Source organism: Arachis hypogaea, chromosome 8 (genome assembly GCF_003086295.3).
Source record: "Arachis hypogaea cultivar Tifrunner chromosome 8, arahy.Tifrunner.gnm2.J5K5, whole genome shotgun sequence".
Classification (NCBI taxonomy): Eukaryota; Viridiplantae; Streptophyta; class Magnoliopsida; order Fabales; family Fabaceae; genus Arachis; species Arachis hypogaea.
In genome coordinates, this window is record NC_092043.1 from 41,641,829 (window position 1) to 41,659,078 (window position 17,250).

A 17,250-nucleotide genomic window follows, 5' to 3' on the forward strand; every position below is an offset into this window, starting at 1 on the left:
ATCCGAGTACCAGAAATAATAAATATCTAATATTAATTTAATTTAAATTTAATTAATTAATTATCTATAATTTAATTTTAATTTAAAATTAACCCCATTATATACATTATAATGCACATGTATTAGCTCCTATTCTTCCTCTAAAAAAAATTAAAAGATAATCCAGTACCCATGGTGTAAGCTTAATTAAATTGGGTCAGAGAATATGATATTTTATTAGTTTATAAATGGATTAATTACTCTGGTCCTTATAATTTTGTAAAATTTTTAATTAGATTTTTATATTTTTTTCCTATTCAATTGAGTCATTGTACCAAAATTTTTTTAATTGGATCTCTACACTTTTTTTTATTTGGATCTCTATACCAAATTATTTTTTTAGTTGATTTCCTATAAAATTAAGTCAATTACTACTAAAAATGACCTAATTAAAAAAAATTAATGCAAAAATCTAATTAAAAATAAAAAAATATTAAAATCTAATTAAAAATTTCGTAAAATTAAAAGAACCAACAAAGTAATTACACCTTTATAAATATATATAAAGCCAATTTAATGTGGCATATGTATTAACTTGTCTGTATTATTGAATGCACCGGCCTGATCCTACTCGCAATGTGATTGACATTTTGGTTATTATTGACCACAAATTAAACAAAAATGAAAGCTAAATCAGAGAAAAATAAAAGTTCTCAGTTGAACAATTATGTATGTATTTGAATTGGAGGTATGTTCATGCACACAAGTAGGAGTTGCTGGCTTTATTAATACGTTAGAAAACCTTAAAAAAAAATAAACAGACCTTGTATGCCAAAGATATAATTAAACTATTTAATAGGATTCCCTACCTTTATAGCTCATCTATATATATATTCATATATACAAAAAGAATTATTAAGATAGTTTCATACATTTCATGCATTAAAATAAGAAATAGAATGATATTATCCACTACATTAAAAATATAACCAAAAAAAATAAAAGGAGATGAATGGTGGAAGAAAAAAAATTCACCGTCAAAGGAACAAAAATTTTTCAAGAATGATTAGTCAGATATAAATTACTTCTATTGATAAGCGAAAGTGTGTGCAATGTAAAATTAATAAGTGAATAATGTTATATGACGAACAAATATTATTATTTTTTGTTAATATTTGATCAATAATAATTTCTATTCATATTTACAAGGATTTATATACAAGAAGTTTATATATAATTTGTATTTATCATTATCAGAATTGGCATATATAAGTTATTACAGTTTACATTCTCACATTTTTCAGAATTTATACATATAAATTAGTAAAATAGATTATTAAAGATAATTCAGTATTTATATCGGTCAAATAATAGTTAAAATTACTAAAAATTACTGGATCCTAAGAATTTTTCAAAAAACAATGAGCAATGTTACGTAATCATTAAAATTTATTATTTTTTGTCATCACTTGGTCAATAATAATTTGTCAAATATTTACATGTATTTACACATAAAAAATATATAATTCAAACATATACTTATTAAAATTTGCACACATAAATTAATATAATTTATATTTATATTTTTTAAAATTTGTATACATAATTTTAGTCCAACACTTGATAGCAATACTTTGCATTTATATTTACATATATTTACATATAAAAATATATAATTTATATTTATATTTATTAAAATTATACACATAAATTAATATAATTTACCTTCATATTTTTTAAATTTATACATATAAATAATAATTTAATATTTGTTATAGTCGAATAATAGTTAAAATTATTAAAAATTGATGCCCCTAGAATTTTTCAAAAACAATCAACCGTTTAATGTACTCATGACAAAAAAAAAAAAAAATACAATTTGAGAAATTCGATATATACAATTGTGTGTTTTAAATATTAGTTTCAACTTTTAAGTTAATTATATAAGAAGTCAACTAATTCTTTAGGAGGTGGGATTTGAATTTATTTTATGCATGAAATAATTAATTGATAATAAATTTTTAAATAAAATTTAAATTTATAATAAATTAATTTTTAATTTGTCGAACTAAAAAATTCTGAATAAAAAAATTAATTATTTTATGATAAATTTTATTATTTAAAATTTAGTTAATATATGTTTAAGAGTATATAATAAAATTATTATTAGTAAAAATTTTTAATTTTTTAACAAATATATTAAAATTTTAAATTTTTTATATTTTTAATAAAAAACATTTTAATTTGCAGTTTTACTACTTTTAGTGTTAGATAAAAGCAATATTATTAATTGTGGGGAGCTACTTGACAATATAGTAGGAGGCTTGTATTTCTATATAGGGAGCCACTCAGGTAAATACGCTCAATATTTTTTTTATAAAGATGTCTTTTAATAATTAAAATTTAACATATATAATCGATTAAATCGTATTATTTTTATTAAAATTACGCTAGATAAATTGATTTGACCGAAAAATGGTTAATCAAATCTTGAACTGGTCTAAATTAATATTATTTTTTATTGAAAATTATTATAATACTCTATTATAGAAAATGACTAAAATACTTCTATTATATATATTAATTTTGAGAATTCTAAATTTTAGACTTTTATTTTTCTATCGTAGAGTTAGGATTTAAAATTTTTAAAATATATATATATATATATATATATATATATATATATATATATATATATAATATAAGAGTATTTTAATAATTCTCTGTAATAAGGATATTGTAATCATTTTTTATAAAAAAAAGAATATTAATTTAGACTAGTTTAAGATTTGATTCACTATTTTTTCGATTAAATTAATTTGTCTAATTTAATTTTGACAAAAATAACATGATTTAATCGATTATATAAATTAAATTTTAATTATTAAAAAATATTTAAAAAAAAAAGACGTTTTACGCGTCTCCGAGTGGCTGCTTCTATATAAAGTCTTTGTAAGGCTATTTCCCTTGCATCTCTGGTCTAGTATTAATTTGTTCCTACTTCATATTAGTTGTTTCCTTTTTAGTTAAGAGATGGCACTAATTGGTAAGCTTAGCATTGAAATTCCAGTCCACTCACCTGCTTCAAAGTTCTTTGACCTCGCCACAAAGAAACTCCATCATGTTCAAAACGTCTGTGAAAGAGTGCATGCCACCAAGCTGCATGAAGGTGATGACTGGCACTCTGTCGGTGGTTCGGTCAAACACTGGACTTATGTCATAGGTAATAACACATACTGTTAAAGAAACTTTAGAGAATGAGTTATTTTTATAGCTACGAAGCCTATTTTATTCTTTTGTGTTTTTGTAATTAATTTTTATTGTGTTAATAAATTATTAAACTAATTTAATTAAATTTAGTTATTAAAATAATTAAGTCATATAGTATTAATAAAAGAGAAGTGTTAGAAACCAATACATTTTATAATTTATACTCATTAATTAGTTATTATTAATATTTTTAGTTGTGTATAATTATATCTAATGGTATGAAATTATTTATTTTTTTTGTTAAATACTAGCCAAATTTTAATAAAAATAGTGACTTCCTAAATTTTTTTAATAAAATAATTAATATAATTTTAAGTATAGAAGATGATTATATAATTGTCTTTTTTTATTTGGATTAATTAATACATCTTTTTTTCTTCTGTTGTTATTGATCTTGATTATCATACAACAGAACTATATATATGATGCGTGCACCTTAGAATAGGTTAGTGATGTGCAACTATTTCTAAATTTTATTACTATCGTCAAGTTATCAAAAAACAATTATTTGAAATTTAATCAATATATTTATGAAGCCAAAATATAGTAAAAAACTCATTTTTAGTGAGTTAATATTAGTTAATTTTTTGTTAATTCTATTTTTTTTGAAAATTTAGGATTTAGATATATAATTTAATATTTAAATTTATGTGTTTATAATCTAGGATAAAAAAATTTAAAATATATAAAATAACTTTAAAAAAATTAACTAATATTCACCAAAAAAATTAGTTCTCTAACATTACTATTTTCATAATTATTTTGTTTACTTAAAAACGTTTTTGATCCCAATAAATATATGAGTCAGTTTAGTTTTGCTCTAATTTCTTTGTTGCTATATGGCTTCTTTCCAAATACTAATTAGTTTTTTTTTCTCGGTTCATTAGATTGTGTTGAATGATGATATTGATAGAGACTAGAAAGAGATTTAGTTATAATTATAATTACAAAAAAAAATTAACATACTTTTCAATAATTTTAAGACAAACGCGTATTCTTTTTTGTTGTTATTACTTATATATAATAAGCATAAAAAATTAGAGGAAGGTAGGACCAAAATGGAAGCAAACATTTTTAGGATCTTATACTATTTTTATACTCATATTTCATTTAAAAATTTACATATATTAAAAAAAAAGCTGGTAGTAACTTACAAAAAAAATGTGCAAATCTTTGAAAACAAATGTCATAACTTGAAAAACAAAAAATGAAACTATTTTTTATAATAAAATTGATATGTTATGCCAAAAAAAAGAAGAGAAAACAAAATAGTACAATAATAATAATAATAATAATAATAATAATAATAATAATAATAATAATAATAATAAAATGTGGGGAGAAGATGTTATGAAATGAAGAACATCATGAATTGAAAAGGAAAACAAAAAGTGAAGAGAAATTACCACAAGAGAGAAAATAAATAGGTGTAAAGATATGGCGATAAAATTTGGGTTCACATGCAAAATAGTTTATTTTCCCAATATTTTATGGACAAATTATATTTAATCTTATATATATCTTTCTTTTTTACTTAAATTTGTTAATGCTTCACTATAATAGATGGTAAAGTAACTACATGCAAAGAGACTATTGAAAGCATTGATGAGCAGAACAAGACAGTCGTATACAAATTTTTTGATGGAGATATCGATCAACACTATAAGACCCTTAAGCTTATCTTGCAAGTGATTGAGAACAATAATGGAGGTACTTCGACTAAATGGACAGTTGAATATGAGAAGGTCAATGATGATGTTGAAGCTCCATATGGCTACATGGAACACTTTGACAAATGTGCTAAAGACCTGGATGCCCATCTTCTCGAGGCATAAGCTACATTAATTAAGCAAAGAAGGTGTTTAAGAATTAAGTTAATAAAGTGTGTACTTATCTAATTAAACTGCATGAATTTAGTCATGAAGAATAATATGGATGAATGTTTGCATCTTCGTCTGCTATCCTTTGTTTGAATGGATTAATAATAATCGACTTGGATATGTTTATATATATTATTGTTGATGATATTTCTTTGCTTCTTGATTACACTTATGTACGTGTATGTGGAAAAAAGCTTATGTAATTGTATTACAAATAAAAATAGGATATTCGCATGCTTTCTATTATATAGTACGATCCATTACTAAGAACTAATTGATAAACTTAAATAATATAAATATGGAAAAATATATGTAACTAACTAATAATCAGTCAATAATAGAACAACATAATTAATAATAATTAATTTTATTAATTTATAATTTAATTTATTTTTTAAATTATTATTGACTACGTTCAAAATATGAGGGATAATACGCTAGTGATAGGAGAAAATCACGGAACAGATGCTTTGATCATTCATTAGTTGGTTCCATATAATTAATTATGTTTTATTAATGTCTAACACATGAAACATAGAAATCATATCCAAAATCATCCAATTTACAAGAAAAAGAAACATCTGTGTACTTATCAGTAGCAACATCCAGTTAAAGTTACAGATGCCTCAGATTTACCGGTTGGCTGATTCTTGGCTTATATAGAGTTGGTTCTCTAGCATTGTTGTATAAATATTAAGAAAAATATTAAACTTAATTATGAAAGATTATTACGTTGGCAAATCTGATAATAAAAAAATTAAAATCCATTTATATTTATAAAAATAGGTTCTCTTAATACACTGTTCAAATTTAAAAAAATTATTTAAAATTCTCAAACAACTCCTCCTAATCTAATTAACCTAACCATTTTAAAACTCTAACCCTACTCAACTTTTCAATTTTTATTTCTCAACCACCACCGCTTCAATATCCTTCTCTAGACCACTACCTCCAATCTCTCTCTGTCAACTCTGCATTGTTTTAAATCCCACTGCTTGTTATCGGATTTGTCAAAGGAATCATCAAAGAAGAATTAGTTCTTGAAAAAAACACTTTTTTTGTTCGTTCAAATCTCTTCAATTTACAACATTGTTTCTAAGTTCGTGCTTTGTCTTCTTCTTCGAACAAGGCCGCTAGGAATCTCTTTATTGGTGGATCACCTTATGATCTTAACTCTTTTCTGATTGCATCTTTTTTACTATCTCTATTCTAATTTTTAATGAATACTACATCGATATTAATTCGATTACTATCAATGACAAATATGTTAAATTTTCAAGCAAATAGTTAGAATTTGAGAATGGAATAAGATTAGAGTTTGGAGATAGTTATGTTAGATTAAGATGAATAATTTAAAATTTTTGAATAATTTTTTAAAATTTGGAGAATTTGTAAAGTACAGCCCATCTAAATCGATGTATGTGGGTATAATTTAATTTTAATTCATAATCAGATTTATTAGTAGCATAATCTATATATTTTGATAGTTAGTTTTGATATTTCACTCAAAAATATTTAGATATCACTTAATATATTATTTAAAATCATAAATAATTTTTATATTTAAAATTTTATGCTATCATATGTTTACATCAAGCATTAAAATTTTATTTCACCACTATTTTGTTTAGATGTTTAGAGATGACAACATAACAAAACATATTTTAATTTTTCATCACCTATATCTGTTATGAATAGTAACTATGTATCCTATTATTCATTCCATTACACATTGTGATGTAAAGCAAAGACGAATAAAAACCGATAAAGAAGAGAAGAGGAGGTCAGGAAGACACATGGGGACATAGTTATCAGATCCAGTTTGATTCGGTCAGATCGACTGGAAATTCAGTTATTCGGTTATTTAATTGGACTGAGTCATTCGTTAAATTGACTGTGCAGTGAACTCGGTTAAATTCAATTTGACCCAATAAATTTTCATGAAATTTGGTGGTCCGGCCAGTTAATTTAACCTACTCCGGATTGTGTTTTTTTTTTTCTAATACCTGAAACGGCGTCGTTTCAGACGCCCCATTTCCCTTTCAATGAAATCCTAATGTCCAAATCTGATACTATGAGTGGAACCCTGCCAACCCAGCCAACCTCATCTCTGTGCTCTTTGTATGTATATACGTATATAGATTCTTTTCTGTATGTACTTTGTATTTGTCCCTCTTAGAGGTGACTTGGAAAAATAAGTTGTCGGTTTTCTGTTTTGTGATTTTTGGGATATATATATATATATATATTCCGGCCGGCCTTAGTTTCGCAGATCTGAGTTTGGAATTCGATATTTTGTATCATTTGGTATTCTGCTCTTTATATACAAATGCTTTAGCCTTTCTTTTTATCTGGTCATTCGTTTATCTGGGAAATGCGCTTTTCTTTTTATGGATTTTATTTAAACTCTTCTTAAAGGCTCCTAGTTACGCACTCTTTCGACTATGTCTATGTATATATTTTATTTTAGAGGTCGTAATACCTCACCACCTCTGTTTTACGACTTAAACGTAAAATTTTGAATGGTAAAGTGTTACATGGTGTATAGTGAAAAATTTCTATCACTTTAGTGGGAGCAATGGCAGAGTTTGAAAATAAAATTTAAGGGGCCAAACGTCAAAACATGTCAAATTTGAAAAAAAAAAGATTAAAGTAAATGAAAAGAGTTTGCCATAGCTGGATGTGGTAGTTCGTTTTGTTTTTGGTCTATTGCAATATGTTGAATGTGAGGGAATATATTTTCAACTTGTCAGGGCCTTAATACTTTGCCATTTGCTAGTATTATGTATTAAGTCAAGAGTCAAGACTGATGCCATGATTTTGGCAGGTTAGTTAGTGTAGGCGAAGCATTATTCATAAGTCTTGCAGTACCTTTTATAGATAACAATGCTACTATTAAACAGGTTAGTTTTATCTCTTTCATTCCCATCAGAATTAGGTGAATTTAATGTCTCCACCAATCCAGAGTTGCAACTTTACTTATATTTTTATTTATGGCAGAAAACAGCATGGCTTGTTACCTTCTATATGTACATACCAGCTGGGACAACTTTAGGCTACGTTTATGGTGAATTGTAAGATTAATACTCATAAAATTTAGCTTGTTAGATGGTTCTCTTATTGTTTCTTTAGTTTGCTGGTTTAAATAATCATTTTATTTGCCATGAACTAATGTTGTTTGAGTATTAGTATAATTGTTTATGAGTTCATTTACTGCATATTTATGGGCTTGTGTAATGCTAACTTAAAGAACTGTTCATTGAAAAATTTTCTATACACTTCGCATGCATTATTTTTTTGAATGTGTCGTCTGCAAATGAGTTAGCTTCAAAAATTCAAATAATGTGTAGGTTGGAGGCCAATTTAATTGGCGTATTGCATTTTAGGGCGAGGCAATTTTGATGCTTCCTTTTCCCATTTTGGATTTTATAATGAAACTTTTGTAGTTGATGGGTAACCATTTTTTCTGAATGATTTGTTTCTAGAAGTTAGTCAATTTTCTGCTTCTTCTAATAGTATCACAATATTTGATTTGTCACCATAGATTTCACTTCCATGGAATCTAAACTAATACCGACATCTAACGAATGTGGAGATACTGTCAACTCTTGACAATTATGTTGGTAAAATTATTTTTTGCTGTAATTTTTGTTGTCTTTTAGAATTGCAAAAGGTAAAATGAAATTTATTTTCTGATGCTCAAAGTTAGAGGTTTTTCTTATAGATGGTGAGATGCTTGCTGGTGAGATGCTTGCTGGAGATTAAGACTTTATCAGAGGAGTCAAGTGAGTTAAAACTGAAAATCTAATAAATTTAGAGGAAGAAATTTATTAATAGAGTGGATAATATTAACTTTAAGAAAATTTTCTATAAAATTTTTATGTGTTATAGTTTTATTTTACATTCATTGTGTGTAACTCAAAAAGTTATTGCAAGTTTGAGAGACAACAATGACAATTATGTTACAGATAGACCAGGTAAAATATTATATTTCACCTTTATGATTGATATTTGTGTTTCTAAGGTCACTATCCATATTAAGGGATCACATCACCAGGTTCTCAAAAGATATGCTGGAGCTTTTGCGTGACTATATCATAAATATTTTAGATATTTACTTTTTTACTAATCGGGAGATAATTAATTTTTTTCATAAAAATTTTATTGACAATATTGTCTGAGGAATCAAAACAGAGTTTTAATTGAGGATTTGATAATTGAGTCATCAATTCAGATCAATTTTAAATATTCTGACTTAAAGAGTTTAATCATTGCTAGGTTATATATATATCATACAATTTTGTTATTGGGGCCTACTCGTACTGAGGACCAAAGACAGGATATAGCATTTATCATATGGTATGATAATGAACTTAAATATCATATGCTTTATATCAAATATTAGGAGAATTTATTACAAAAAAGATATCTGGGATGGAATGGCACTTTTATTTTATTTTATTTTTTAATTTTATAAGATAATCTTGGTCCTTATGTCAAGATATATCCTTGTTAGTTAATCTCACTCTTTCTGAAAGTCCTAATGCATTTGGTCGAATTATGATTTTGCGTAGGCTTGGCAAAGTTTCTCAAATACAGAGGATGGTCAATGATCCTCACATGGATGTGAAGGTCTTTTATTCTTCATCCCAAACTGAATTCGTTTTATACTTTTGTTAAGTATTATGTTAATTTTCTTCTATTGCTACAATTCGTTCGAGACATGCACTTAGGCAGATTATTACTTTTGGTGATAGCTAAATCTAATCAAATCCTTGAATACATTCCCTTTGGCATAAGCAAAGATGGGAGATTTCAATAGAAATTATTTCTTTTTGTATTCACATTTTATGCATGTTGCATCCTGCATTCAAAATCAGCTTTCAATATGATACGTTAATATTTTTCAGCAGATAATGTTCAATAGGGCACTCTGTTTACTAATTTTGGGTGTCCTGAAAAATTTTCTTAGAAGATGAGAGTTTTCTATTATGTCATATATCTGATTGCTTCTTTAATATTTTCCTTTTCATGTGTATTAAGTTGCATTAGAAGATCAATGTAAATTTACCGGCTTAGTGTTGTAAGATATGAGTAGTAAATGTGCCATGTACCGTGAATTTGGATTGTGGATTGTAAGCCATCAATATACATTTCGATTTTGGATCATAAATTTAATGTATTTATGAATTTTGTCTCTTTTAATTTCTATATTTCGATATAGATATTGTGAATATTTATAAATTTTGTCTCTTTTAATTTCTATATTTAATAATTAGTAAAAATCTATAATTAGAAAATTAATAACAGTGACCGATTTAGCGACCAATTTTATTTTTTTAGGTCAGACATCAGCAACCGATTTTATTAGCTACTGATTTTTTCAGCAACCAATTTAGCGACAAAAAAAGTAGTCGTCCTTTAGTGACCGATTTTATTAGCGATCGATTTAGCGACCAATATCGTTTGGTATTAGTTTAGTAGCATTGGTTGAAAATTTGTTGCTAACAGTTGGCGACCGAAGTTGGTCGTTATTTTTAAATTAGTGACTACTAGAATCACTCGATAAATCGGTCGCAAAGAGTTTAGTGATTGATTTTTAAAAAATATCGGTTGCTAAATCGATCGCTATTCTAGTAATTTCTTATAGTAAATGAGATTTGAACTTAAAGTACCTGAATTAATTATAGTCTTTCCTATAATTCTACTAATTTCTTTATAAAATGTTTAGAGGAGGAGGGATAGCCCATTATATTGTATATGAGAAACTCTGCGCCTAGTGGAGAAGATTGCAGGTAGATAAAAGAAATTATATCAAATAAAAATAAAATCTCAGTTTGCATTTTTTCTCTTCTGAATTAATACGAAATAACGTATTTTACTGGGACTAAAAATTATTTAAATTTTTTTGGTAATTTAAAAGAAAACAAACAACAAAAAAAGAAATAAAAATAAATAAGAAACTGCTTAAGAAAGACAGTTCTGCTGAATACTACTCTCAAATTTTTTCCAAGGCAATGAAAGCTCGCTCCACTTGAGGAGAAATGGTCTTCATTGCAATCTTTGCCATAATGTCTGCTACTGTTTTTGCATCTCTCAAGATCAACCGGAGATTAGCACGCCATTTCCAAGACATGATATCTTGGATTTTTAACATCAAAGGATCAATAAAACTAGAGCAATCCTATAAATTATTGACAATAGTAAAGGCTTTCATACAGTCTGTCTCACATTTAATATCTCTTTTTCTCGAGTCCCATACTAAAAGAAAGCCTTTCCAAATAGCAAATAACTCTTCTTGTAAAAGGCTACGACTCTCGATTGTTCGCAGACAGCCTTGTTGCCACCTTCCCTTCCAATCTCTGCTAACACAAGCAAAACCAACTCGAGCACCATTGCCAGGATAGCTAGCATCACAATTAATCTTAAAGGTACCCATTGAGGGGAGAATCCAAGAGCCACTAATGATGGAGGGGATAGACAATCGTTGCAACTCAAAAATATTCCGGAGATCCTTTTCCAAGGACAAAGCCACACCAGTCATCTCGTCCGTGGTTCAATGCTCGTGAGGATGAAAGATCTCGTTATTCCTCGAATACCAAATCCACCAGAGACCAAAAAAGAATCTAAAGGGGTGCTGTTTACTATTATGTACGAACCAACTCATCAATTCCACTGATTGACCGGAGATCCTTAAAACTTGCCAAATTAGCTGGACTTTTGGACAATCCAATTGCAATGTAAAACTGATTCCTGACATGAGAAATATCGTGGACAACTATCTGTGTGCGAAATGCCCTTCCTAAAACGAAATACAGCAGTAGGAAGAGCCTCCTGAAGACATAGGCAGGCCAAAAATTTGTGCTTTTCCAAAACATGTTGATGCCAAAGCCAAAGCTAATTACTCCTATCCTCCTAACTAAACATCTTCTTACTGAGCCACAAATAACCACTACGAGTATCATAAACCTTTGAAGCCGCATCAATCCAACACCAACCGACCTCTGAACCAACTTGAACATCCGAGTTGTAAGAGTTAATGTTGCTCTGCAGAGACTAATTCAGAGAAGAATAGATATTCTCAAGGTTCCACTGTCCAGATGACTAAAGGTCTAAGATCCTAAGATCCGAATCAGAAATATGAACATAATCCATCTCATGACACAGTCGCCCTTCTCTTCTTCATTTAGAAAATCAAAAGTTCTGTTCTAAATACCCAATGTACCAAATAAAACCTTCCTTCAGGATATCCCAAACTCGACATATACTCTTTCAAACATAAGATTCTCTTCCTCGAGAACGACTGAAACAATCATCCTTAGAAGAATGGTATTTCTCCGTCAACAGTTGATCTCATACCTTGTCAGGATGGTGAAAAAGTTTTCAAACTAGCTTTTTAAGAAGAGCAATATTAGCACAAAAAGGATACCTAATTCTCAAACTCCCAAACTTTTTAGAGGTGACCAACATCTTACAGTTAACTAGATTCAGGCCTCTACCATCAGCTTGACCCTTCTATAAAAAGTTTCGCATAATGAATTCTATCTTATTAGTTACCCCTTTAGGGAAGCGAGATACTTGCATGCGGTAAGTAGAAATCGCAGTCACTACCGAATTGTGCAAACAGAATCTACCTGCCTTATTAAAATGTTTAAAATGTTTTAAATGGTTTAATGTATGGGGAAATGTAGATAAATATATTTTATAAAGTAATTCATCGGTTCTTCCTTGAAGAAATGGATTCAGTATCTAATATCTTAGTTAAATAAGGAAGGTGCGTGGTTGACAATATTGTACATATAGTAGGTAGCTTGTTTTCTATATAAGGTCCTACATGGCTGAATGTTTCTCCCCATCATTCGAAATCATCATCCTCTAGTAGTGTTTCTTTAGTTTCTCTAAAAGATGGCACTTACTGGTAAGCTTAGCGTTGAAACCGTGATCCGTTCACCTGCTGCAAAGTTCTTCAACCTCATGGCAAGGCAACTCCACCATGTTCAAAATGTTTGTGACAGAATCCATGCGGCCAAACTCCATGTCGGTAATGACTGGCATAGTGTTGGTGGTTCAGTTAAACACTGGACTTATATCATTGGTAAATCTTAAGCTTCTATAATTCATTTTAGTCTTTACTTAACTTTAATTTTCGAAACTACTCAATAATGGAAGTAATTGTTACAATTAAACTTTGCCTCTATTAATCAGCACTCGCATAGTCAAGTTCAACAAATTTATGTACTATTTCTTTTTGAGAAATAATTCATTAATTTTCTTATTTGATATAAATTTAAAATTTTAAAACTAATTAACCAAGTTTCAAACATTTTTTCAGATCTTTTAATAAATTAGTTCTAGGTGTTATTAATTAAAACACATATTAATGTTATTAATTAAAAGAAATATATAAAAAATATAAAATTTAATTTTTTAATGTATTTGTTGTTTATTTATTGAAGTCAAATTTTTATTAATTTTTAATAATGATGATATTAAAAAAGTGAATGTAAAACATTTTATAAATATAAAAAATGTGTTTAAACAACTTAATTTTAAATTATTTTTCGTTCTTGTATATATATATATATATATATATATATATATATATATATATATATATATATATATATATATATATATATATATATATTCTCATTTCCTTTCATCCTCTTTAATTTCTTCTGTTCGTTGATGTTGATAACAGATGGTAAGGTGGTTACATGTAATGAGACGATTGACATCATTGATGAGCAGAAATATTTGGTGATATACAACCTCTTTGATGGAGATATCAGTAAAAACTATAAGGTTTTTAAGCTAGGTTTTCAAGTGAGTGACAATAGTAATAATAGCGGCGCTTCAATTACCTGGAGTGTTGAATATGAGAAGATCAACAATGATGTTGAAGCTCCATATAGCTACATGGAGTATCTTGACAAGTGCACTAAAGAAATGGATGCTTATCTTCTCAAGGCATAAGGGTGATTATCAAGTTAATTGCATGTTATGAACTAAATAATCCGTGTGAAGAATAAGGAAGTTTCCAATAATGTTTGTTCAATTGCCCTTCGTTTGAATGTGTTTTTAAGGTGGAAACTCAAGTGTAGTTAAATTTATGTGAAGTTAATAAATGAAAGCCGTTAAATAAAAATTTAATTAAATTAATTTATCAACTTCATGTGAAATTGACTGCAACTGAATTTTCACTATGTTTTAAACTTGAATATGTGTATGTCATCGATCGTGGATGATTCTCGTTGATTGCGTTATGTGTTATGTGTAATAAAAATAATTGGATATTTATTTGTTGTCGCAAGCTTTTAAATTAAATTATATTATAAATAGTTTTACCTAGCTAATATTTGCTCAATAATCGGTAAACAATTAGGATATAAAATTAAGGGATTAATTAGTTCGTGAAAATATTTTTTACTTTATAGTTTGTTGAAACATGTTTTGTTTTCAAATAGAAAAAATAGTGAAAATATGCTTGTTTTAGTCATTTTTAAAAAAATTTCAATTTTAAAACTAGAAATAACATAATTATATTTTTAATAAAATTATAAAATTTATGAATATATTTTAGTTTCATAATTTAGTTAATCTGCTACAAATAATTGTATTATGTTATTAGTTTGATTGCATGAATTCAAATCAAAGCAAATGATTTAAGAAAAATTGTCATTAAAAATTGTTATTTATATTCAGTGATATTGGGATGTAGACAAATAAAAAAATTTAAAATTTTGCAATAGAAAAAAGATAATTTAAACTAGAACAAAATTACTACTAATCACCAAAAGAATAAACAAACAAATATAATATAGTTAGTTCATTTCTTGTTTAATTTTTTCTGAATTAAAAGATTTTATTTTAAATTATTTAGATTGCAAGAATTTATTCCTTTCATAAATTTTATTTTAAAATAAAGAGGTAACAATAAAAAATAATAACAAATTAAAAAAAAAAAACTCAAAATGAAAGTGGATGGAATTGAACTCTCATCAATTACACGCACCTTGTTTAAAACCCACTAAATAAAGTATCGCATTCTGGGGGAAAAAACGTTAGTTCTTTGTGGTATAATGCAAATACTGTTCTTTCAACCCAAAATGTTTTCAAAAAATTTAAACTTAAATATCTAAAATTAAAACACAAAAACATTGTTTTCAATTTCATGTGACTTTTCGAAAATATTTTTTACATACTTTCAAGTTTCTTTTTTCTTTTTACTGAAAATGAGCAAATTAATCATACTCTAAACTTTTTTCTTTTTCAAAATTGAAATATTTTATTAAGCTGATTTTTAAAATATAATTTTTTAAAATCTGTAGCACTAGTATTTGTTTATATGAAACTAAAAATGATTTTTCATTAGTATAAACAACGACAATTATATTTGTTAAAATAGTTTTTAAATTTAAAAAGACCATAATATATAACTATAAATAAAAATATAAATTTGGATATTTATTAAATTTTTTAATTTAATAAATATACGTTAATTTTGGAAATTAAAGCATGCCCTTAAGTACTTCCTAAATCACTACTCTTAACTTTCAAAAACAATAATTAAACTGCACGTATAACCATTAATTATAAAAAGTATGAAATGATTTCTCAAACAAGAAGTGCAGGCATGACATATATTTTACATTACAGTACTATTAGAAAGACAAAAAAATAAATAAAATTTAAATTTACTTTAATTAGTATTTATTAATTCTAATAACAATTAATAAATGCTAGAATTAATGAATATTCAATAAAATAAATTTTGACTGTTTTTTACTTTTTTTTATACCAAATATTTTGGTTTACTTCAATTCAAAAAATGTGTAATTATTAATAAACAATTACGGTGTTCAAATGAAAAACAGAAAAAACAAATCACACAAAATCGTCAATCACATCCCAAAACCATTTCAAAATTAACCAACCAGTGAATATACAATGATGAAGTTTGAGCAAGAATGAGAAATTGAGAGAAAATGATGAAGGTGAAAACTGAGTTTGTGTATTGAATTGATTATGACAGTAAAACCAAAACAGAATTATAACTAACCTGCTATACAAGCTAACTCACATCTCTACATAACTAACTCTGTTAACTAACTTTCTTTATTTTCTTTTATAGCAGTGTTATCTCTATCATACAATATATAAGGGCAAATCACTCATATAAACCATAGGCATGAAAAAATTATGCAAATCACCCAAATCAAAATATATTGACTCATTTTATTAACTGAGTATGCAATATCTGGTCTAGTAATGTTTGCATATTACTACCCTCCAATGATGGAAGTTGGGTCCTTAAAAGCAGTACTAACTTTTCAGATGTTAATTTGATAGAACTAATCATTGAAGTAATCACTCTTTTAGAAGTTTGCAATCTTGCCTTGACTAACAACTCACCAATACATTTAGATTGATTTAAAGAAATAAGAGAAAAAGAGTGATGAACAACTTTAATTCTAAGAAAGTAGTTTAAGTCACCTAGCCCTTTTAACATAAAAGTAAAATTCATGAACATATCATCATTTTTGATACTCTTAGCAATATCATTATCAACGTTACCGGTCATTAACATGTCATCAATATAGATGAGAATATAAGTAATAAAGTTAGGTGTAGATTTGATAAAATGAGAGGAATCACTTCGAGTACAATTAAAATCAAATTTCTATAAAGTTGCAGTGAGGCTTACCAAGCTCCACGAGATTACTTGAGGCCATATATAGCCTTATTTAATATATAAAATGTTGAATATTGATGGTTGTGTCATGTGAATAGTCTCTTGTAAGGTGCTATTTTAAAAAGCATTATGAAAATTATATTGTTTTATTTTTCACCCTTTTGAAAGAGCAACAGTAAGCATTACCCAAATGATGACATGCGAAAAAAAACTGGTCAAAATCAATGACATGTGCTTGATTGAATACTTTTGCTATGTACTTGTAACCCTTTTGATTAATTGCATAACCAAGAAAGATACAAGGATTGGAATGAAATTCCAACTTATAAGCATTATAAGGTTACAAATGAAAAAAAAAAAAAAAACATAAACATCCAAAAATTTTCCAAAAGGCATAATCTGAAATATGACGTTCTATTAATAAGA

The 17,250-nt window shown here is 26.9% G+C and overlaps 2 protein-coding genes across 2 annotated transcripts; both read left to right on the top strand.

Annotated features, from left to right (window-relative positions):
- The first annotated feature begins 2,958 nt into the window (after nucleotides 1–2,958).
- Nucleotides 2,959–5,238, top strand: LOC112707527 (MLP-like protein 43). Its single transcript, XM_025759288.2, has 2 exons — nucleotides 2,959–3,202; nucleotides 4,813–5,238. The coding sequence occupies exons 1-2, from the start codon at nucleotides 3,013–3,015 to the stop codon at nucleotides 5,082–5,084; spliced, it is 462 nt and encodes a 153-aa protein (XP_025615073.1). The 5' UTR covers nucleotides 2,959–3,012; the 3' UTR covers nucleotides 5,085–5,238.
- Nucleotides 5,239–12,968: 7,730 nt separating this feature from the next.
- LOC112707529 (MLP-like protein 43) lies at nucleotides 12,969–14,429 on the top strand. The gene is made up of 2 exons (XM_025759289.3): nucleotides 12,969–13,224; nucleotides 13,831–14,429. The coding sequence occupies exons 1-2, from the start codon at nucleotides 13,035–13,037 to the stop codon at nucleotides 14,103–14,105; spliced, it is 465 nt and encodes a 154-aa protein (XP_025615074.1). The 5' UTR covers nucleotides 12,969–13,034; the 3' UTR covers nucleotides 14,106–14,429.
- Nucleotides 14,430–17,250: the final 2,821 nt, after the last annotated feature.